Source organism: Bombyx mori, chromosome 5 (assembly GCF_030269925.1).
Source record: "Bombyx mori chromosome 5, ASM3026992v2".
Taxonomy (NCBI): domain Eukaryota; kingdom Metazoa; phylum Arthropoda; class Insecta; order Lepidoptera; family Bombycidae; genus Bombyx; species Bombyx mori.
In genome coordinates this window covers 17,111,446-17,135,451 of record NC_085111.1, presented here as the reverse complement: position 1 = coordinate 17,135,451, position 24,006 = coordinate 17,111,446, and the positions used below count along the sequence as shown (strand labels likewise).

General features: G+C 38.9%; 1 protein-coding gene across 1 annotated transcript; it reads right to left on the bottom strand.

Moving 5' to 3' along the window:
• Positions 1-21,725: 21,725 nt before the first annotated feature.
• LOC101742383 (alpha-crystallin B chain) lies at positions 21,726-23,082 on the bottom strand. The gene has a single exon (XM_062668825.1). The coding sequence runs from the start codon at positions 22,513-22,515 to the stop codon at positions 21,790-21,792; it is 726 nt and encodes a 241-aa protein (XP_062524809.1). The 5' UTR covers positions 22,516-23,082; the 3' UTR covers positions 21,726-21,789.
• Positions 23,083-24,006: the final 924 nt, after the last annotated feature.

Below are 24,006 nucleotides of genomic sequence, written 5' to 3'. Positions count from 1 at the left end.
TTTTTTGATTTAACACAACAATATTTCTAAAAACAATTCAAATCTGGTTGCCTAATGGCTATTATTAATCTTGTTTTGTGTAGTAATGTCATTATGAATTCATAATTTTTCCAGATCGTTCTAATGTTCGAGATAGTTAAAATTTATTAACTTTATTTTTATTGAGCTCTGATTAGTCAAGAGCAGTCAACGCCAAATCGTAAATTGTTGCAATAATTGCTAATATTTGTATTTGCATTGCAATCGTGATAGCATGCCAATGATGTATTTTAATACACACACATATTCACTTCAAGGACTTGTTATCAAAAGTGGATAATTTCTAGAAGTAACTGTAGATTATGGTACTGTAATGAAGTACGTGTTTATTATCAGTGGAATTATTGAAATGCTTTTCCAACGATAAATCAAGTAAGTATTCTAGTAAATTCGCATAAAATATTACTTGAAATAAATATTTGAAATTTTGAGCATATATGTATGTAGAATACCATTAAATATACTATAAAAATGTATTGTGTTTTTTTGTTTCTTTCTCGAATTGTCTGTCTCTTTGTCGAATTCATATCTAATTACGTTTTTTTAATTCAACATGAATTCGACATCATGTCATGCATTACCGCACTACGCAAGGATGGCACTTTGAAGGGAGCGATTAATAAAAAATCAAATTTATCTCTAAAAGCCTGATAGCCTCCTAGAAGAGTATACAAGAGACTAAGAGGAGGCGGAATGGTCAAGTATTTTGTAGGCAACTACTTATATTGTGCCTTTGGCGTTACTGATGTCCACGAGCGACGGTAACCACTTACAACCAGGTGGGCCGTATGCTCGTCTACCTACAAAGGCAACAAAAAAGAAATTGTGTTACTCGAGGGCAGTGACAGAGTCACAGCTGGTCATAAGTACCGTATGCTTTGGTATGCAGTAGAATTTCAGATAAAGAAAATATCTATTCACACCCCTATCATCATCATCAGTCCACGGACGTCTACTGCTGGATATGGGCTCCCTCCAAGTCCCGCCACAATCCTGCACAGCCCGCAATCAGCAGATTAATTTAGTGAATATCTTTAAACCAAATAGGCATCTTTAGGGTAAAAAGCAATTTAGGTAAAAAAAAAAACTTCCATAAAAATTAAATAATATTAATATCACTACTTACTTAAGACATTTTGAAAAAAAAAACTAATATAATTGAAATAATAATTGTGATAAGTAAAAAAAAGGATTTGTCTGAATAAAGGGCTTTATTATTGTATACGCGAGATGAACAAACTATGAAAATATTTGAAATTTGGTCGTTGCAAATGAAGGACACAGACTGCGGGAAGAAACGATAAGAAGCGGCAGTTCTGCGTTAAAGGAAGGATGCACAATACCTTTATGTAGTCCTTGCTGCAGACTCGTACCACTTCGCGATGAGAAACACCAACGATTTCACTTATTTACGTATTTAACATAACAAAGACACGAAGCGCGCGCGCGGTTGTTCCGCCATATTTTTTCGTCTTGATGTCACCACACGATCTCGCTCGCACGCGTCCGTAGGTAAAGTGCCGGAGAGGGATGGGACAGGATTTGCAAAACCAAATTAAAATGTTGCTATTTTTCGAAACCTAAAACTAACTAAGTTTTAAACCAGCGCAACCAATTATTATTATTTATTATTTAAGCCAAATATATGAACTAACAGCTTTGTAGGAAATTCCAGTAGGGCCTCAACTTAATCTAATAAACATCGACATATTATATCATCGCTATGATTTATGTACTTCAAAATCAACTAGCTCATATTTCATTACGATTTTTGAGTCAATCAAAACGTCCTACAGACATTTTTGTGAACGCTCATTTAAAAAAACCCAAATCACGAAATCTATTTTAGCTACAGTGTATGCAGGTTATAATTATCGCTAATGGATGTCAGCCCTAACTTTATAAAAATCTACCAATACGATAATGTAATATATAAAACCTAACGGCCGTCTGGTGTAGTGGTAAGTGACATGGTCACTACACAAGGGGGTCGCGGGTTCGAATCCCGCCAAGGGAAGATATTTGTATGATAAATGTAAATGTCTTTTCCAGGGTTATGGATGTATATTAAATATATGTATGTGTATAATAAAAATCTTACATTTATATCCGTTATCTGGTACCTGTAACAAGTTCTTTACGAACTTATCACGGGACCAGTTAACGTGGCGTGATTGTTAGTAAATATTTATTTATTTATTTATTTAACAAGAAAATTATTGGACGAAATAATTTAAGTGCTATTTTATTCGAATCTTCACCTGGATTCGGTCTATAACAAATTTCTAGATATAATTAAACAAATAAATTAACACCTATCTTTTTTTTGTCAAATAAATCTTTAACTTGTAGCTATTTTATTGGAAAATGTCTTGCTTTTGTTTGTTTATTTGTAACTTAGTCGTGTAAAGGTTAAATTACCATAAAATATTAGTACACACTTTAACACAAAATGGAAGCACAAGGTTGAAATCTCAGTTTAATTCAGAGGATCATTACCTATGTTAGAGGATTGTATTAGTCACAACCAGTGAACAATCGTAGTCAGATTGTTTCTTTATTCTTCGGTCGGCTAGTTTTCACCAAAATTGTAATTCAAGTTTCACCGGAATCAAATGCTCCGAAACAAACTTTCCCATACACCACAGCATAACAAACCACTGAGCTGAAAACTTCGTAACTGATTTCCAACACATTACGGAATGTTAGGTCTTAATCCTCTGGCACATAAAGGCCACTATTCCTTGAACAAATTACGGAGGCTTCCGCACGCACGGGCATCCCGTTATCAGTCATGTTTACTACCAAATTTGAACTTGTCAAAAACTAGTTAGAACGTAATTAAGGAATAGATTAGCGCTCCGTCACGGGTAGGCAGCGTGTTCAAGGATTAGGTCGATGACGTCACAGTTTCCGAGTTAGTTCTTTTCATCGTACAGTAAATCTAAAGAGTAATAATGTAATATGATCACATATTTATTCATCCTTTCCTAGTTTTGTCGGGGATGAACTGAAAGCTGTAATATGCCAAAAACGCATTGAAAATGTTAATAAAAATTCAACAGATGCACTGGTGAAGTAGAACATTATCATAATTGAAGCCGTTTGAATTACGGAAAGAAAAACTTTTAAGAGCCTCTGATTTTACAATACGTATATGGCGAGACGAAGCCGTGGCAAAGAACAAACGACGGAAAAAAGAATTAAAGATAACAGCTGATTTATTTTGGAGGATGAATTAGAGACAGATTAGAGACAGAAACCATCGAAGGAGCCTTTGATTGCTTTGAAATTTCAACAATCTCATGGCCCGTCTAGTTCTAAGTGATTAATGGAGTCCATAGACATCACTCCCACAACCCTCCTTGATACATGAGGTCTAATATTTAATTGCATTATCTAACTAGGGCTACCCCACCTTTTAAATCGAAACCCACTACTGCTTCGATAATAAGAAATACGCAAGCAGCCCAATTTACCTGGTGATTTTATAATGGACTGGTGATGTATCTTCATGTACTACTGATGATCAGATTATCTCATATTTACATATTTGATTAGAACAAACTTCAAAAATACACCCACCAAAACAAAACAAACTCGCACTGGAACTCTGAATACTGTAGACCCAGTCACGCGTTGCGGCTCTGCGGTCGCTAATTACGTAATGAGCCGGTATTACGGTCTCCTCGACCTTCGGGTAATAGCTGGTCTTGTTACAGCATTGTTACGGTTAGTTACGGGAACAAGCTAAATACAACTCGGTATTATTGTAATCGCCTATCCTAACTTGAAATCTTCACAAGTATCACACTGTTTTGTTCCAACGCGTTGGTGGGTCATATCAGATCCACTGCCATTCTCTGTTGTGCAAAAATCCGTTCCCAAGCTCCGGAAGGAACAGATCTCAACCGAAGTAGAATGGAGGCAGGGTTACCAGCGAACATGTGAAGTCGCCACGGAAACCCGTCGATATCATGACGTGAATACTGCCCATCTTTAGACATGAGGTTAAAATCTCAATAATATTGTCCAACAAGTTGTTTGAAGTCGTCGTGGCCTAAAGGATAAGACATACGCATACGTGTTGAGCGATGCACCGGTGTTCGAATCCCGGGCGGGTACCAATTTTTCTAATGAAATACGTTCTCAACGAATGTTCACGATTGACTTCCACGGTGAAAGAATAACATCGTGTAATAAAAATCAAACCCGCAAAATTATAATTTGCGTAATTAGTAGTGGTAGGACCTCTTGTGAGTCCGCATGGGTAGGAACCACCACCCTGCCCATTTCTGCCGTGAAGCAGTAATGCGTTCCAGTTTGAAGGGTGGGGCAGCCGTTGTAACTATACTTGAGACCTTAGAACTTATATCTCAAGGTGGGTGGCGCAATTACGTTGTAGATGTCTATAGGCTCCAGCTACCACTTAACACCAGGTGCGCTGTGAGCTCCTCTATGCAATAAAAAAAACACTTCAAAGGAACGCATGGTTGGCTAGCAGCAGAAATATATGGCTACTCCACCAGCATATCCGGAGCGTACTTTTGTTTGACTTGCATGTTGATTCTAACATCTTCCTTGTTTAATAGTTTTGTAATTCAAGTCATAACATCCTTTGTACCGTGCGATGAAGGCTTAAACTATTGTTTGAGTATTCTCAATAGTACTGTTTGGTTTCAGGATTTATAAGCACGCCAACTGCTCCGAGAATCGAATTAAAATAAATTAATACATTCTTCTAGCACTTTCTGGCCTTATTATAAATCTGGACAATGCACATGAAGGCAAATGTAAACTGTTGATTTCAACTTTTCAAGTGAAACACGTAAAATGTATAATGGGATATTGACGTGAATTATTTCAGATATTTGTTTTTATTGCTTAGGTGGGTAGACGAGCTCGCAGCCCACCGGTGTTTAGTGGTCACTGGAGCCAATAGACAACTTAAATGCGCCACCCACCTTGAGATATAGTTCTAAGGTCTCAGTATAGTTACAACGGCTACCCCACCCTTCAAACCGAAACGCATTACTGCTTCACGACAGAAATAGGCAAGATGGTGGTACTTACCTGTGCGAACTTACAAGACATCCTACCACCAGTAATTACGCAAATTGTAATTTTGCGGGTTTGATTTTTATTACACGATGTTATTCCTTCACCGTAGAAGTCAATCGTGAACATTTGTTAAGCACGTATTTCATTAGAAAAAATGGTACCCGCCGGCGGGATTCGAACACCGGTGCATCGCCAGATACGAATGCACCGGACGTCTAATCCTTTAGCCCACGACGATCTAGATAGATAGACTAGGATAGATTTCATAACAACTGTGTAACTATACTTGAGACCTTAGAACTTGTATCTCAAGGTGGGTGGCGCATTTACGTAGTGGATGTCTATGGGCTCCAGTTACCACTTAACGCCAGGTGGGCTGTGAGCTCGTCCACCCACCTAAGCAATAAAAAAAAAGACAACATATTTCATATCACAGTCTACAGATTTGAATTAGAAAAAGGCAATTAAACTACAATGTCTACGGAGGGCGTTTCTTAGCATCAGATGGGTAGTGAGTTCGCCTTCTCATCTAGAGAAAATAAATATGCGACCGCGACTTGGAACAAACCTGTGAGTCGGATAGTAAAATCAATTACCTGGATCCACTGCGGTCATCCACAGTGCGTTTCCAGAGACCTGGAGCCACTGCGGTCATCCACAGTGCGTTTCCAGAGATCTTTTTTGCCACGTACCATCCGGCTATGGAATGAGCTCCCCTCCACGGTGTTTCCCGAGCGTTATGACATCTCTTTCTTCAAACGAGGCTTGTGGAGAGTATTAAGCGGTAGGCAGCGGCTTGGCTCTGCCCCTGGCATTGCTGAAGTCCATGGGCGACGGTAACCACTCACCATCAGGTGGGCCGTATGCTCGTCTGCCAAAAAGGGCAATAAAAAAAATTAAAAAAATTAGTCTGTAGAAACAATTTATTTGAAGACCAACCATCCGTGTTGTTTACGGACAATTTATTACAATATTCGTGCGACACTGATGTTTTCACTTGAACGTTTCTGGTTAATTCGTTTTGTCGATAACATAGAAATACCCTAAGGGTTTTTAGGACAGTCGTAATCTGGCGCGACTGATCGATACAAATAAGGTTGAGTAGGGGTAAAGTATTCGCCTCAACGATCCGTCAGTAGGGCGTTCTGGGGGTGACACCGCGAGTCTGGTTGTAACGTTGACCGCGGGAGCCCACCTACTCTGTCCGGGTCCTGATCTCGGGTCGAGATCGGACGTCGGGAAAATGCAAGGGGATCTAAAGTATATTTGCGCTACATTAGCGAACAAGTTCACGGACTAACTGATAAGCGGATACAAGGGCTCAAAGATTTCGTAACATCAACGCCGCCACCTTCGGAGATGAAATCGAAATCTTATTTTTTTTTATTGCTTACATGGGCGGACTCATGGCAGAAATAGGTAGGGCGGTGGTACCTAGCCGTGCGGACTCACAAGAGGTCCTACCACCAGTAATTACGTAAAATATAATTTTGCGGGTTTGATTTTTATTACACGATGTTATTCCTTCACCGTGGAAGTCAATCGTGAACATTTGTTAAGTACGTATTTCATTAGCAAAATTGGTACCCGCCTGCGGGATTCGAACACCGTTGCATCGCTAACAATGACTGCACCGGACGTCTTATCCTTTAGGCCACGCTGACTTCAAAAATTGCATCGTATAACCGTTGATCTATGATACTTTAGTTGTATAGTTCATTACAAAGAATCATGAATCATCATGGTATTGATAGAAATCATCGTGGCCCAAAGAACGTGTTGTCAGTTGTACTTGTATCAAGCTATGCGATTATACCGATATTCGAATTAAGAAAACGAGTAACAATAGGAGCATTTCAATCACGCACATATAGGCACTACCAAGCGTATTATTTCATTCGGTCATGTGTTCCGGCTATGGAGCACATGACCGAATTAAGTGGAATGAATGAACGAATGAATTCCACTGAATGAGAGGAACAGTTATCATAGCAAATCGACAAAGATTTCAATTAACTGGGGCAGCTGTATTGACGTTCAATAGTGACGGGCTCTGTGACCTGAGTCGGTCACTCTGTCACGGTCGAGAGATTTTAAAATATCATTTCATCACAGACAGCATTGTTATTAATAAATTCTCAGAATGTCGTCGTATACATGACCGCACACAAAACGAAGACTGTTGACATTTTTAGGAGAATCAAAACTAAAATACACTTAAACTTGAATTAATTTATATTACCTAATGGAAATATAAGGCTAAGATTATAGAAAAATAGAATCCGAAATAGTTGATCAAAGTCAAAAAGTTTTTTAATCAGGCAGGTCTTACGGAGTCTACTTTTACCACCCAGCAAAATCAGCGTAAAACCCAAGGCTGATCTCCGAAATTTTATATACTTTACGAAATAAAATCACGTAATTGTAAATAAGTACACATAATAAAAATAACTACAAATTTCAAAATCAGTTTAACTTTCTGGACACTGAATTAAAATCGGTTCAGTACTATTGCTCTATAGACCGTAATTTCCCATCCACACCGATTTGACTTACACGTATAGGTACGCTGATTATAATTGTTGGAGCCTAGATTTAAAATAGCTTTTCCGTGAAATAGGAGCTGAAGTCTCATAATCATTTTCTATTTAATAGTGGCATAGGCGATGTTTTCACGCGCCCTCAAAACCCTTTTCGGCTATAAAGCTATCATATTAGTGAATTGGAAATTTTAACATCATCTATTAAGTTGGACAGTAGGTTTGGGCAGATATACTCTAGGCATATTTGACAAAGTGTGACAATCCATAATAAAGCCAACCGCTACCCGCTAACGCTCATCAACAAATGTGCACCATAAAACCGGTTTCCATTCATCAATGATCCAATTTTCATGCTAATTCTCAACAAGGACGTCGTAATGATTCAATCAGGAACAAAATACTTGAACTCTGGTATTTGAGACGAAAATTTACAAATGACGTGTTTCATTATTAAATTAGTGATGGGAGATGATGAAACCGTTTATGCACAATCTACAAGCAACAATTGAAATAGTTTTTGAGAAAGCTGCTTAGCATGAGCAGGGGCAAGGGTTTTTTTATGGCTTAGGTGGGTGGACGAGCTCACGGCCCACATAATGTTTAGTAGTTACCGGAGCCCATAGACATCTACAGCGTAAATGCCGCCACCTACATTGAAATAGAAGTTCTAAGGTCTCAAGTATAGTTACAACGGCTGCCCCACCCTTCAAACCGAAACGCATTACTAATTCACGACATAAATAGGCAGGATGGTGGTACTTAACTGTGCGAACTTACAAGACATCCTACCGCCAGTAATTACGCAAATTATAATTTTGCGGGCTTGATTTTTATTACACGACGTATTCCTTCACCGTGAAAGCCCATCGCGAACTCGTGATCATTTGTTAAGAAAAAAAAAATCAGTTTTAATCCGTCGAACACCGTTAGATATTAATGAACCGGACGTCTTATCCTTTAGATCACGAAGACTTCAAAATCGACTATTAAATAAGTATCAAATAAGTATCTTAATTAATATAAAAGTTATCACATTTTTCCCTTTATAAGCCTCTACTGTATAGTACACTTTGATGAGTTAGCGTAGTATAAATTGCTGGCGTCGATTCACTACTATCTTTCCATGCTACTTAAAAAACAAGAAAATTGTAGTTTCTTAAGTAATTCACCGTCTTTTCACTTAGCTGCTGTCAATCGCAGCTAATAAAAATCGATCAGAATAGAACCGTCACTTATGGTGTTAAATGGTGCAGCACCTTAATGATTCCTGACGAAACCAGATACCCTGAGCTACTTCTATGAGTTATCAATAAACATAATGCTAGATCGTGTCAATCAGTGTAGAAAAATCAATTAGTTCCGTGGAAACGGTACACATTCCGACCTAGTTGTAGACACACGGTTAGCTTAACGGTCTGACTGAGGTTTTCGTGGAACTCACGTTGGTGAGGGGAAAGGGTGTCGATAAATTTCAAAATAAACACGATAAAATTTTAAACAGCCAAGTATGTACGTTGATTTCTTTGTTTTGGTAAACAGCTATCAGATCCAATGGCATCACAACCGGAATGTTGTCATCCATTTTTTGGTAGTAGGTTAAGTGCATGAGTCGGCATGAGACGGTACTAAGACCCTGCCTATTTTTACAGTAAAGCAGCAACGTGATAGCCGTTATACTTTTACACTTGAGACTTAGGCCTCATGCCTCAAAACGGGTAGTGCCATTCACGTTGTAATGAACACCGAAGAGGTGCGAGCCCATTCACTCGCCTATGCAGTAAACAACTAACATATCTTGACAAAGGATCAAATTTCAATCGTATTATATCGTGGTTTCTCCCACACTTCATACTAATAATGGGATGGATAATTATTACCCAGACGTGTGAGCTCACAATACGCACTGCTAACTGTAATTTTCGGTTAATAATTAGTAATCAAGTAGACGGGTATAATACTCTGGGGCTGTTACTGCCCATTCTCCTCTTTCTGTAGATTCTGTGAAACATTTAGTTGCCTTTACGACACTAACGGAAAATGGGTGGTACTATTATATGATACTACTACTTATACTACTACTTAGTAGATTCGTAATGTGTTAAAAAATCGGGTCCTTTTCGAACGCTCCGCATCGTGACATCTCTGGATTTAATTTTTCAATTAATACTAACCTTTATCGACCTCGGTACACCATTAAACACTTTGTTCCGTGGAGCAGGGCGAACTGCTAGGGATAGTCGTAACTTGAACTGAAGTTTAGCTCATGTTCCAAGTCCAAACTAAACTCTGACTCTGCTGCATCTAGCTCGTGAGCTGAGACTTGCTTACACTAACATTCAATTGTAGTTTTAGTGGCAATATTTCCCAACTACGCTTATCGGCATTTCCTATATGTGCAAAATTATCTAGCAGTAGCAAGCCCACTGTCCTTTTGGGATATTACGTGATTACTCCTCCTCGCGCTTAAGATCCATGCTTAAATTAAAATGACGACTTTTACACCTATCAAAGCGGAATAACAGACAGCTTAGCAACAAAAATCGGCAGGACGGCGTTACCTAACCACGCAGGCTAATGTAACTCCTTTTTCATACCAATAAAATAAGACGAAAGGAACTATTTCTAAGTTGGACAAAAACAATCTTCACATCCTACTTTTCTATTTACACTAAACAGTATTCCTTTTGGACTAAACTTACGGGTAGCGCGGTAGTTTGGTCGAATTTCAGCATAAAAAATACATGTCGGGACACCCAATAAGACTGAAGATGCTGTAGGAATTCTAGTCTTAGAACCCGTAACGGTAAAGTTCATTTTCGTTTGTAGAGAAAGTTGAACATTCGATACAGTTCGAATTCAATGTAAAGCGTTTGCAATATTCAGGAATCAAGACCTTTGCGGAGACAATGTGTTTTTTTTTCTTTCGCTGCTAATAAAATATTCTCGTGTATATTGCTTTGAGGGGTTTTCGATAATGTCATATGTCTAACCAAATATTTCCATGCTCTCGACGGTAGCTTTTAAGATAACTTTCCTATTGGTCCCAAATCGATAATATGCTGAATCTGTTTTTGGATTGTATAGATCTTTAATCTGGTATCCATGATGTATCCACCCAGAGTACGCCCAATTTAGTCGCAAACCACTTATTCGTCCCAGTTTGATGGGCGAAACAGCCGTTAATACATTATTCATTACAATCGAGACTCCAACCTCATCTCATTGTTGTAACCGAACCAAATAGATCTGGGTAAGAAATAGATGTGTAATTGTTTAAAAGACCGCTCACACATCTGATGGTTACTCACGCCGATGATATCCAAATTCATAAATATTTTTACAGAAGATTCATACGACTTATTAATGTCACAGAAAAACAAATCAGGAGATTCCCAAATAAGCTACAAAGCTCCGTTTGGTTGATTTAGCAAATACCGACGGTGCCCGCAGCTTCTTTCCAGCAAGCTAGTGTGTGCCAAGAGGTATTTAGCCAATATCCATTCCCACAATACCTATTTACTGAGTGACCTCTCAACTCGAGGATTTCGGTACCAGGTTTCTCCTGGTGTCCCAGGTGTCCACATATTCTTTGTTGTTTAGGCGTTTCATCATAATGTTGCTATTTGTCGCGATGGTGTATTAGAAAGGCTACACATAGCTACATATCTTTAGGTACTTCTGTTCAGAAAACATTCAAGAAGCGAAAAGTATCGCAACAACAAATAATAAGTCACGTTTTCTGAACGTATTTTATATTTACTTAATATCAACTCAAAATTGTATCAATATTGATTCCCATTTGCTTATCGATTTTATTATTTACCTGTTATATTTTGTATCACTTAAGTTTGAAGGTCCTTAGAACTAGATGCGTTGAACTTTGGTACACCTAGTCATAAGTAAAATATCATGATTAATTAAATTATGTTTTTGTGTACATATGTGTATATCATTTAAATACTTTTTGTTTATGGTCAGAGATATTGCGTCAATATCTGCTAAACCTTTTAGGATACCCACCGGAAGATATATGGTAGTCTGATTTTAAGCTGACATTTCAGAGCTAAAATCAGTATTAAGCATTGAAATAGAAATTCTTCGATAATAGTGTAATCTTAGTCACTGCCAGGTGTATTTGTGGCTTGTGTGCCCGTCGATGGATATTTTGCACCAATTTCGACGTAACTTGGTTTAGTCCATTTGACGTAACTTGCTTTGGTCGTTAACGCCGAACATCAATATTAGAAAACAGATAAACTACTGATATAGACGCAAAGCACATTAGTTAGTAGATTAATGATATTATAACAACTTATTAGACATAGTATGTAATTGGGCGTGAGAATTTTATTTGTTTACGCTGGCAAAGGCGTAAAGTACCGTCAAAATATAATAAGTTCTTATTCTGTGGCTTGTTAATATTAATATTATGTATAATAATAATGTTAATATTAATACACTGCCAACTATGACTGTTAGTGAGTACTACGAGGGAAAAATATTGCGATATTTTAATCGTGAAGTGAACAACCAAAAAAGATGCCGAAAACTGGGCAAAGTGGAGGAGTTTAAGTAGGGAAGCGGACCCTGGCAAGAGATTAAGAAAGTGCTTTTTTTTCATTGCCCTTGTAGGCACCCTACGTAACCCTACGGGTCACCTGATGGTGAGTGGTTACCGTCACCCATGGACTTCAGCAATGCCAGAGGCAGAGCCAAGCCGCTGCCTACCATTATGTACTCTACACAAGCCCCGTTTGAGGAATCACAACTCATAATCTCAACACCTAAGCAATAAAAAAAAAAAAATTATAGCGCTCGGGAAACATCGTGGAGAGGAGCTCATTCCAAAGCCGGACGGTACGTAGCAAAAAGGATCTCTGGAAACGCACTGTGGATGAACGCAGTGGCTCCAGGTAGTATGGATGAACTTCTACTGCGGCGGCGGGCGGTGCGAAGGTAAAAACAAAAGGAATAAGAACGGGATGGCTCGGAAGAAGAAGAAGAAGGAGTAGCCAACCAAATAGAACCACGCAAATTAACTGAGGATCAGCTCACAATTTAGCATGTAGCAACACGGATCTGTTCTACTATTTTGGGATTCCTATAGTTTTGCTACAGAGTCGCACTGCGATCTTGTGTTTGTAGAATACATTCCAACACTTTCACATACCACTGTTAACTGACTTAGTATTTTTCCAATATATCTAGAACGGCAATCTACACGTTCAAGCTTTCTGAGTTCATTTTTCCGGCTCCTCTGAGGACTGCTAATTTTTTAAGCTATTGCATAGCTTTTATCGCGGGCTTTGAGCGCGGCGACCGAATCAAGAAATTCCGTAACGAAAATAAAACCTAACATCCCACTTCGCCTACTAAGCTCGCGTTCAACACATTCACACGTTGCGCTTGTGTAGTGTTTGTGAATAAGCGCGCGGCGTGACAGTTAATGTAATGTTAATGTTTATAAATATAGTGTGATCTTATGTTATTATTGTTTTAATATTAAATTCTTACTGTCTAATTATAATTGCATAAGTTGATAAAAAATGCTATGCAATAGGTTTACCGCGGCAGTCCTCGAGTGCCACACGTGTTTTTTTTCTTCTATATAATAAGTTTGTAAAATGACAATGAAATTGAAGAAACAAATGAAATGTAATGTAATATTGTAATGTAATGTAAGAGACTCTCTCCAACAATACCCGTAATTAAAATCCTACGATTTCCCTGCATCTGCTGCTGGTTCCGTGACGGGCAGGCATCGTGGAACATTATGTTCTGCGTCCATCCTGCCTTACCTGCCTGTCACCATCAACTGTTCGAGATTGTTACCCTCTTTACGAGCAATGCATCCAGAGAACTCCAGTACCATACGAAGGTATGTGGTACTCAAATCAATCAAAGTAATCAAACTACAGAACATTTTTGAAGTTAAACTTCTTTAGAATCGTTGTGATTTCAAACTCGATTAAACGAAATGAAACGAAACGAAAAACTAAGTCCATAAAGACACAAACACATAAATTGATAGGATTCCACCGGCGAGAGAATGAGATACAACACATTGTATGTTAAGTTAAAATATCAATTCACAGAGGGCGCTAACTCATACAATAAAAGATGATTTACAATTATTTCTATTTAGTTTGTTATCAACAGATGTTGCTGCACGTAAATTCAACAATTCCTAAAACGCGGTGACGAGTTACACAGTTGATAGACGTTCTCGTATTTCTCTTGCTAAGTCATACTTACCTGGCGTAGGGATACCGTGATCATGCAGGCGGTTCATGAGGCTGCTCCATTGCACTGCGGAGTAGTTGACCATTGCGAGTATTTTTATTTTTTTATAAGTTTCACTTCTGCCGTGTGTGACTTGTACACACACACACACTTCCGAATTTCGATGAACATGACTTCTTACGTATTCAATGTATCATGCTGCAATTACATACGGAGAGTTGTTACACATGTACTCAGACAATTGCGCTTACAATAGTGCGACCCGGTAATGCAACATGCGGTGAAACAACGCAATGCTTCAGCGAGCATTTACGCCACACACACCGCGGACTTGAGTTATTATTTTATTTTATTTATTATTATTATTTTATATTGCTTAGATAGGTGGACGAGCTCACAGCCCACCTGGTGTTAAGTGGTTACTAGAGCCCATAGACATCTACACTGTAAATGCACCACCCACCCTGAGATATAGGTTCTAAGGTCTCAAGTATAGTTACAACGGCTGCCCCACCCTTCAAACCGAAACGCATTACTGCTTCACGGCAGAAATAGGCAGGGTGATGGTACCTACCCGTGCAGACTCACAAGAGGCCCTACCACCAGTAATTACGCAAATTATAATTTTGCGGGTTTGATTTTTATTACACGATGTTATTCCTTCACCGCGGAAGTCAATCGTGAACATTTGTTGAGTACGTATTTCATTAGAAAAATTGGTAACCGCCTGAGATTCGAACACCGGTGCATCGCTCAACACGAATGCACTGGACATCTTATCCGTTAGGCCACGACGACTTCAAATTATTACCATATTACCTTATTATTACCATAATTTATGTCGTATTATTGATGAACCTTGAGATTTTCCTTCGAAGAAGCTGCTGCATTAAGATAACGGCCTGAATCGAAAAAGATCATCGTGGCTACTTGAATTCATAGGAAATCTTGACTAAAAGAAGTATCCGTGGCTCAGTTCATAAGACGCTTGATAGTTTTTGGACTGATGCCTCTTAAGTTACGTTCTAATCCAGCGAGCAGTTTTTCTAAGTTAACAACTAACTAAGAAGTGTTCACAAAATACATGCAAGATGAGGAAATTATTCATTTATTTATGTACAAATTTCAAGGAAACGTAGAGATAGCTCTAGATTAGTTAGAAAGTTACGTTAATGTTGCTTTAAAAATAAGTTTCCACATGAAACATCTATATATTAATACGTGAAGCAAAAACTTTGTACCCCTTTTTACGAAAATTGCGAGGATGGAAGAATATGAAATTTTCCACACTTATAGAGTATATAGAGAAGGAGTTTAGAATACTAATTTTTTATTATTAAATTATGCATTAATAATACATTAACTCTATTAAAAAAACATTACAAATTGTAATTGACACACACACACACATACATTTTATACTCTATGTTTATTGTCAAACTTTTGTTATTGCTTAAAGTCTGTGGTTAAATTGAGAATAGGTTAATATTGTTTGTCTTTATTAATATTTGTCTATAGTATAGCCTTGGCAAAATCTGTGCTTATAGAAATATAATAAATAAGTCTTTGACCTACCAACCTATGTCTTCCAAGCCCCTGCCTATTTCTATGGTATTTTTTTTCCTACCTACTCTAATGACCTCGAGGGGTCATATTAGATCCACCGAGCGAATAGAGGACGTTGCTAGCACGTTGTTGCAGCAATGCCAGGGGCAGCTAGCTCTGCTCCTGCCATTGCTAGAGTCCATGGGCGACGGTAACCACTCACCATCAGGTGTGCCGTATGCTTGTCTGCCTACAAGGGCAATAAAAAAAAAAACTAGCCCTAGCCAGAGCAGTGCTTCGCAGAATCTTTCACCGGACCGGAAACGCGACCCATTGAGAAGATCCGACGAGAAACTCAGTGGGCTGAGTCTATGGGTTAATTTACCCGAATCTATGCAACTTAGAACTCATGTGTCGAGATGGGTAGCGGTATTCACTTGGTAATGAACACCGAAATTCACCCGTGTACGCAATGAATAAATTTTTTTTTTGAGAAACAATCAATCATGTTTCAAATGTATTTATATTATCTCTCTTTCTACTCAAAATAGAATACCACACAACTTCAGTTTCAAAAATACATTAAATGTGCCACAAAACTTTAAAACTTTGTCAACAGAACAGCTTTTACTCAGTATCTTTCGAGTGCTTTTTCGATACTTTACGTTAACAAAGGAGAGCTGAGATCTGTGTAAAGAGTAATTCACAGAGCTCTCCAGTCACGACGTTAAGCGAAGTCTTACAAATACTTATAGATAAAAGTGCAATGACCCGTCGCCTCTCAAAATGTTTATCCGACTCATTGGCACACACACTGCTCGCATAGATTGCTAGGTGAATATTTGTGTAAATACGCAACGCTTTGAAGTCATCAGCCATTATTGTGTATTTCACTTTGTTTGGTCAAACAAGTATATGACTTACGCAGTGTTAGGTCAAATATTATTTTAATTTAAGGTTGTATGAAGGTTACAATAAAATCTAATTCAAAATTCAATACATTTAAACTCATTATAATCTATATATACCTAGTCAGGTCATAAGTATTGAAAGTGAAGAAAGCTACAACAAACAAAATGATAAAGTGTACGCACACAGTAGTGAAGAAGCGAGCAACCGTATTCCGCGTGTCCAACTATAGATACTTAGTAAATTGCGTTCGACATTGCTTCTTTCTTTTGGATAATAGTCGCTTGTAATCAAGTGACGTGCGCAGAAAGGTATAAAACACAAACAAACAAATATAAAATCACCAGGCCTATTAATGGAGTATTTTTTTTTAGCTTTAAACTTTATGACTTCCGCACGGATATAATAAATATATCCGCGGCTAAGAAACAAACACTTGTATTAGGTTAGATTCCAAGGTTTTGAATGAGTAATCTTAATGTTCACACTAGTTATTCACAATATATTTTTTTACCTTATCTCTGGTAGGCAGCGGCTTGGCTCTGCCCCTGGCATTGCTGACGTCCATGAGCGACGGTGACCACTTACCATCAGGTGGGCCGTATGCTGGTCTGCCTAAAAAGGCAATAAAATAAAAAAATCTAAAGTCCCACTCCAACTACTCACGGACGGAATTGTAATATTAAGCAATATTTTGCTTTGTTAATTGGACTAGCTCACGACCCGTTTGGTACTGAGTGGCTACTCGAGCCCGTGGACATCACGATGAGAATGCCGGCGCCATCTTTCCGGTTAATCCGCAGCAGATGTAGACCGATGACATTTACTTCTGAGGGATCCCATAGACCATACTACTGGACAACATAAAAGTGCTTCAACATATATTCCTTTCCTTTTATCGCAACACTCTTGTCAGAGCGGTCGTGGTCGTCATTGAGCATCATTGCTGTGGGCAGATGTTATGCGCCTCACGAGCAGTCGCCACTCCTCCCGGTTTGTGGTGAGCCTGGTACACTCATGCAAACAGCCGCCAACTGCCGACTTGATCTGATCGGTCCATCGCAAGGGCAACTATCCACGCGGTCTACTAGTACTTTCTGCTTTCATACATATATTGCAGACATTTATAAGAGAGACATGTATAAAATATCTATGATAAAATTCACGATAGAAAAATATAACTTTTTACTATCATTCATGCCAGTCGAGACCGCAAGGCCACTTGATGGTAAGTGATGGCTTTCTGTGCTCTCAATGTACTGTGATTATCATAATTAGGCATTACATAAGTTTGCCAAATAACATAACATAAGTACCACAAGCACCGGTCACTGTCCTCGTCGAAACTGTCGCTTGCGACGAAGGGCTCGACGAGCGAATTAGCCCACAGACACAGCCCACTGAGTTTCTCGCCGGATCTTCTCAGTGGGTCGCGTTTCCAATCCGAGGGTAGATTCTGCAAAGCACTGCTCTTGCTAGGGTCAGTGTTAGCAGCACTCCGGTTTGAGCCCCGTGAGCTCACCTACTAGTCAAGGCTATGCTGAAATAGCTTCTCAAGGTTGTCAGCTTAGGTAGGAAAAAAAAAGTCACCCAAGTGAATGAGACATGTATAAAATATCTAGCATAAAATTCACGATAGAAAAATATTACTTTTTACTATCATTCATGCCAGTCGAGACCGCAAGGCCACTTGAGGGTAAGTGATGGCTTTCTGTGCTCTCAATGTACTGTGAACGAACGCTGCAGTATAATTTAATAGAAATGATCGGTACGTCGATGGTACGATTGTAAAAGAAGAGCAGGCAGCGGCTTGGCTCTGCCCCTGGCATTGCTGACGTCCATGAGCGATGGTGACCACTTACCATCAGGTGGGCCGTATGCTCGTCTGCCTAAAAAGGCAATAATAAAAAAAAAATATGCAGTGTGTCTCTCCATTCGCTTAGTAATGATATACTATTCAAAAGTCAGTACCCTACTCTACCTTAAGTAAATTTCCTCTCAACCTATCTTTGTTCTCATTATTGTATATTCAAAAAATAAATAAATGTGTGTATTGTTTATGCCTAGGAGTAATACAAATCAACACTATAAAAAGGTCGTAAGTTGCGGTTTGGTTACTCAGAAAACTTATCTTTTATGTCTGGGAACGATACCGTTACCGTGAACTCGTTCATCTCATTGGAAACCAATAGCTATTACAGAGCGGACACCATTTTCTTCACAGCTGTGAGAGCAACCATTACATGTTACTGTTGTTTTTCATTTGTTTGTTTTTTTGTTTTGTTTGAGTTTGACTTAATGTAACTATACTGTTTTGTGTTTTAAATAGTCGTTATAAATGTCTGCAATATTTTTTCCCTACCTATGCTGATGGCCTTGTGAGGCTTTTTGATCTTCTTCGTGACGTGTAGGTGAGCTCACAGGGCTCAAACCGGGAGTGTTGCTAACACTCGCCCTAGCAAGAGCAGTTTTTGGCAAAACTTATCACCGGATTGGAAACATGACCCACTGAGAAGATCCGGCGAGAAACTCAGTGGGCAGTGTCTATGGGTTAATTCACTCGTCGAGCCCTTCGGGTTCGGCGAGGACGGTGACCGGTGACATGTACTTAAAAGCACCGTTAATGGATCGGGAGGATCTGTAATGACGTGATTGGGTAACGTCGACTGTTTACCATTCGGTCCTCAGGATCGAGTATATAAAGACTCTAGGTCATTTTTTATAAGCGCGAAATAAATTTCTTACTTACTTGTTAAATTTTACAAGGCGCGCTTTTCTCAACAGAAGATTTGTAAATATCAGAAGCACACATCACATGCCCTACGCAACCTTGACATTCATCGCCGACTTATAAGGATAATTTTACCATATGCCCCTGCGCACTGTGAATTTTGATAAGCTTCCAAACAAAAATATTGTCAAATCAATCACACTTGGTTTTATAAAAACCTGATATAGTCATAGAATTCAAATTCCTTGTGCTCCGTAATCTAATCACGTCGAGGAAAACAAGTTTTTTTTATTTTTTGTATTTACGACCTTGAAGATGATTAAATAAATAAAACGTCGTTTACCAGATGACTGGTCACATTAATTAATCATTAAGATTTGAATTAAAGGAAAATTTTGATTAAGTACCTTTTTGTTATTCGAAAAGGGATATTCTTACTGACACTACTAGTACTACTACTCCACAGTGCGTTTCCAAAGGTCTTTTTTGCCACGTACCATCCGGCTATGGAATGAGCTCCCTTCCACGGTGTTTCCCGAGCGCTATGACATGTCCTTCTTCAAACGAAGCCTGTGGAGAGGATTAAGCGGTAGGCAGCGGCTTGGCTCTGCCCCTGGCATTGCTGAAGTCCATGGGCGACGGTAACCTCTCACCACCAGGTGGGCCGTGTGCTCGTCTGCCTACAAGGGTAATAAAAAAAATACTACAAGAGCTGGTTGTACATGCCAGTTTAAGAGTGGGAACCTATTTTTTGGTATCGATGGGGAATCACACTTTATGGATACCCGGCCAACGGGGGTCGAGACCGGCCTATGTTGGACTCCGGCGCCTCCAAAGAACAAGAGGCCTCTTCCAATTGATGTTAGGAGACTACGCCTTTAGAAAGACGTGTTAGGGTAAAAACTAATCCAACATAATTGCGACTTCTATATCGTTTTTCTAGTCACTTTTCGATTGCATTGTTAAGGCTTTTCCTACCTACCATCACCGATAGCCTTAAGGGGCTATTCTAGCTTCACCGAAGAAGTTGCTAAGATCTACGAGCCTTTTTCATTGAACCGAGCGCTCTAGAGACTGCAAAGGCTAGATGGCGGTAACTCCCAATCAGTTTCTCCCAGTAACTTCCAACTCCCAGTCAGAATACGTTCTGTCACTAAAAATTCCATCGTTTATCCAACTTCATTATCAACTTAAACTACAGATACCTCCCAGCCGAGCCCTCGAGCTTGCCAACCAGTCCTGGTAACAATGGAAACGCCTGTAGGCCATCAGTAATCCGTGCATCCCAAAAAATCTACCCGAGTCATAGTTTCAAGAACCAAGCGCCAGGCTACTCAATCTAAAGCGTAATTCCAATGTTTTGTATTACATAACAAGTTTGACACGACAAACAAAAAAACCGATTCTGTGCAAATCTAATTATCATAATTAAGTGATACCTTAACACGTAAATGTCAATGATGTAAGCTAACTGGATTCTTAGGATAATAAAAATTAGATCAAGTTGTCTTCAAACTTATGATACATCTCTTAAAAATTTATATTTTATAACTTCGTTATCCGCTCTATGATTGAATAGTATTGAAGCGTTCTAATTCGCTTAACGGACAAGCTTGGAATATCCTTGCTGTGCTTGGAGTACCCCTTCGGGACCACATAAGGAGGTACATTAATTAATTGGTCAATGGACCTCAACAAATTCCAAAGCTGAATTGATAGTGGGCAGTGGGCAGCTTAAGTATATAATTTGATTATTCTCTTGCCCTGCACATTATGCATACAAAGAACAATTCATCTACTATGCACCTAAGAATGACTCCTAGTTACTTCTAGCTTCATGACACACTCATAACTTAGTCTTAGTCATAATAAAATTTGTTCCAAACAAAATGTGGTTTCAGAAAACATTTAATATTAAGTTTGTTTATTCTAAAATCGAGGATTCTAGAATACACTTCTAGAATGTGTGCGAAGTTGCTGGAACACAAACTTATCAAAAAACAAAAGGGGAAATAAAAAAAAATTGTAACTGTTCGCTTTATAAAATCCTCGACTAAAATTAATTTTAAGAATATAATTTGTTTGTTTAATCATTTCTACAAACAGAGTGTTCTTCAATTCAGCGCAAATGTAAATTTCCAATAAGGCACACGATAAATATCACCCAACAATTGGAATAATGGAAAATAATTAGACAGTTAAAAAGTTTCTAGAAACTGCACGAATGCGCAGTGAACTGTAGCTCATTGTTGTGTTTGTAAATTCAAACAAAACTCCCAATTGGCTATGCTAACAAAATGTGAATCATATATTATGAATCATCAGACCAGAGAAATAATATAGTGAATCTTGAACATTCGGAAGTCAAACAGACTGCACGGCGCGCTAGAATGTTCTGTTCCTATATTAAATCTAACAAGTAGCAGTATTATGCTAAATTAATTTAATTTCGTAACAATGTAGCATAAAACTAATGACAATGGTCGTTATGAAGCAGAAAGCATTGTCTTCATATTACAACCAAAACGGGGCAGGGAATAACTCCATTGTTTACGGAGTCGCAATGTTCCTGCATTTGTATTCAAGCCACGCGCTCTCCATTAAGAAAAAAATAATACTAAACGCATACCGGTAAGCTAAAACAAAACACTGAATTTACATACAAAAAAATATTTTATTAAATACTGATATCATTAAATGCGTATACTAAATTATCACTTAAGCAGAAACTTCGTTTCCGTGTGGGATCACGTTGTCTTTTTCTGTCGCTTCATCGAGTTCGGAGGGCGTGGTCGGTTCTTTCTTCTCCTCGGGTTCCGGTGCTGCAGTCACTACCGCTGGAGCTGATGTCTTCGGCTCCTGAGTCGTAGAAACGTCCAAGGTTTCTACTGTCGTCTTTTCTACAGGCTCGTCCTTCTTGTACGGAGCGCCAGTCTCGACAATAGGTACAACGCGCTCTGTATTTTTCGTTTTATCAACATTTTCGCTGATCGGCGCCGTCACGACGAGGTATCCATCGGAAGTCAGCTCAGCCGTAACATCAGCAGCACTCGAGTTCACAGGTAGGCTATAGGTGTGGAAGAACTGGCTGGCGAACACGTCATGGTCGTCTTCTTTAGCTTCTTGCGATCCTTGGACGAAGATAAAGTCTCCCTTTACTTTAACTTTAAGGTTGTCTTTCTTGTAGTCCTTAACGTTGACAACGACCTTGAACTTGTCATCGTCAGCGTAGATTCTTGGCCCGATGTCCACAAAAGTGGGGATCAGCTTCCACAAAGGAGCAAACAGACTGAATGGCGAAAGGTTCAGCCATGGGAACGTGAACTGGTCATCTGTAATGGAGACGGGCTGCGCGATAACTTCTTTGTCCCGGGCAGGCAAAGCCGTTACCGTTGCGAAACCGGCGAAAGCGATGAAAACCGCAAAGAGACGCGGTGAGAACATTTTCTTGGATATACGTGTTTCAAACTCGAGTATGCAATTAGAACTGAGGCCAGCGCAGGTGTGGAAGGTTTTATACAAGAGGTGAGGGGCTGGGGGGTGCGTAAGCGCATCGCTGCCTTTACGGTTATAGACTAGTTGGATATAGATGAGTTAAAGTCAACTGACTGTCTCTTGGAAGACAACCTCATAACTCAAATTGTCCTTAAATTTTTTAAGATTATTTTTTGCATTATTTTCTTCAATATCTGGAACAAATCTATTAAATATACTGTCGAACGGATATAGCCCACCACTGTAGAAGATATAGGAAAACATATCTGTCAACAGCAAAACAACATTACGGATAGGCGTTTTAAGCATACGTTGCGAAAACTTACAGGAAATCTTTGGAGATCGTTGCAAAGGCTATTCTTATTAGATACTAGTTGACCCGGCAGACTTCGTAGTGCCTCAATCGATAAATAAAAGACCTAAACTTTTGTATAAAATAAACTTAAAACAAACAAAAGGAATCCGTCCGACGGGGGACACATCAAAGGGAAAACAAAATTGTTATTTTTATTTCATTTCGAGCATTTTCATAGCTATCTTACCTTAAAACTTTCTTTAGACTTCCACAAATAATTCAAGAGCCAAATCGATCCAGCCGTTCTCGAGTTTTAGCGAGACTAACGAACAGCAATTCATTTTTGTATATATAGATATATATTATTGTTAGCCGCATTAAGAACTTAAGTTCATTCCTTCTAAACGAAATATTCTATGCCGATCGACCTTGGAAGGCCAGCTTCTAGAGTTCTCGTTTGAGTAGCGAAATTAACTTATTTCAACGATCACGTAATGCCGAATCGACTGATTATTATCGCTTCCCGCAATCAACGTGACGTTTAATGTTTTGAATGTATTGTTTGATAAAATGAAAACAAGGCTTGAGTCACACGTAGTGCTTTACTGGACTGAAAATTTGCGTCTACTCATCACTTTTGTTCCGGTTCTAATTGAAATTTTACACGTATTTACTACCTACTTATTGTTTCGTTTTATGGATTCATTAATTTTATTGTTTTATTAATTTACGAATTATCTAAGCTCTAAACTGAGTATTGGTATCCTCATTTAATAATCGTACCAAACTTCTTCTACGACACCCGTACTTCTATCATAATAACAATTGGCAGGAACTTCATGGAAGGAGCTGTCATGTTGTTGGTCCATTCTGCCTAGCTCTTTGCCTGTTACATTGGTCTAGATCAGCCTTTCCCAAATTGGCGACAACGCCCCCCTTGTTGGCGCTGTAGGCCCAAAGGGGGCCTAAGGGCGCTGCAGGCCACTTAAACACCAACTGAGCTCTCGCTATAATTATTTTTGAGTAGATAAGAAAATGGGGATGTTAAAAATAATTTATTCTCAAAGTGGACAGTAGGCAAAATAACTTTGGGAACCCCTGATCGAGATGGTCATGTTAGTGCTCACACTCCACTTTGTGTTTGT

Excerpts from the sequence above, each read along its gene's own strand:
- LOC101742383 (XM_062668825.1), bottom strand. The coding sequence starts at position 22,515 with ATGTTCTCACCGCGTCTCTTTGCGGTTTTCATCGCTTTCGCCGGTTTC.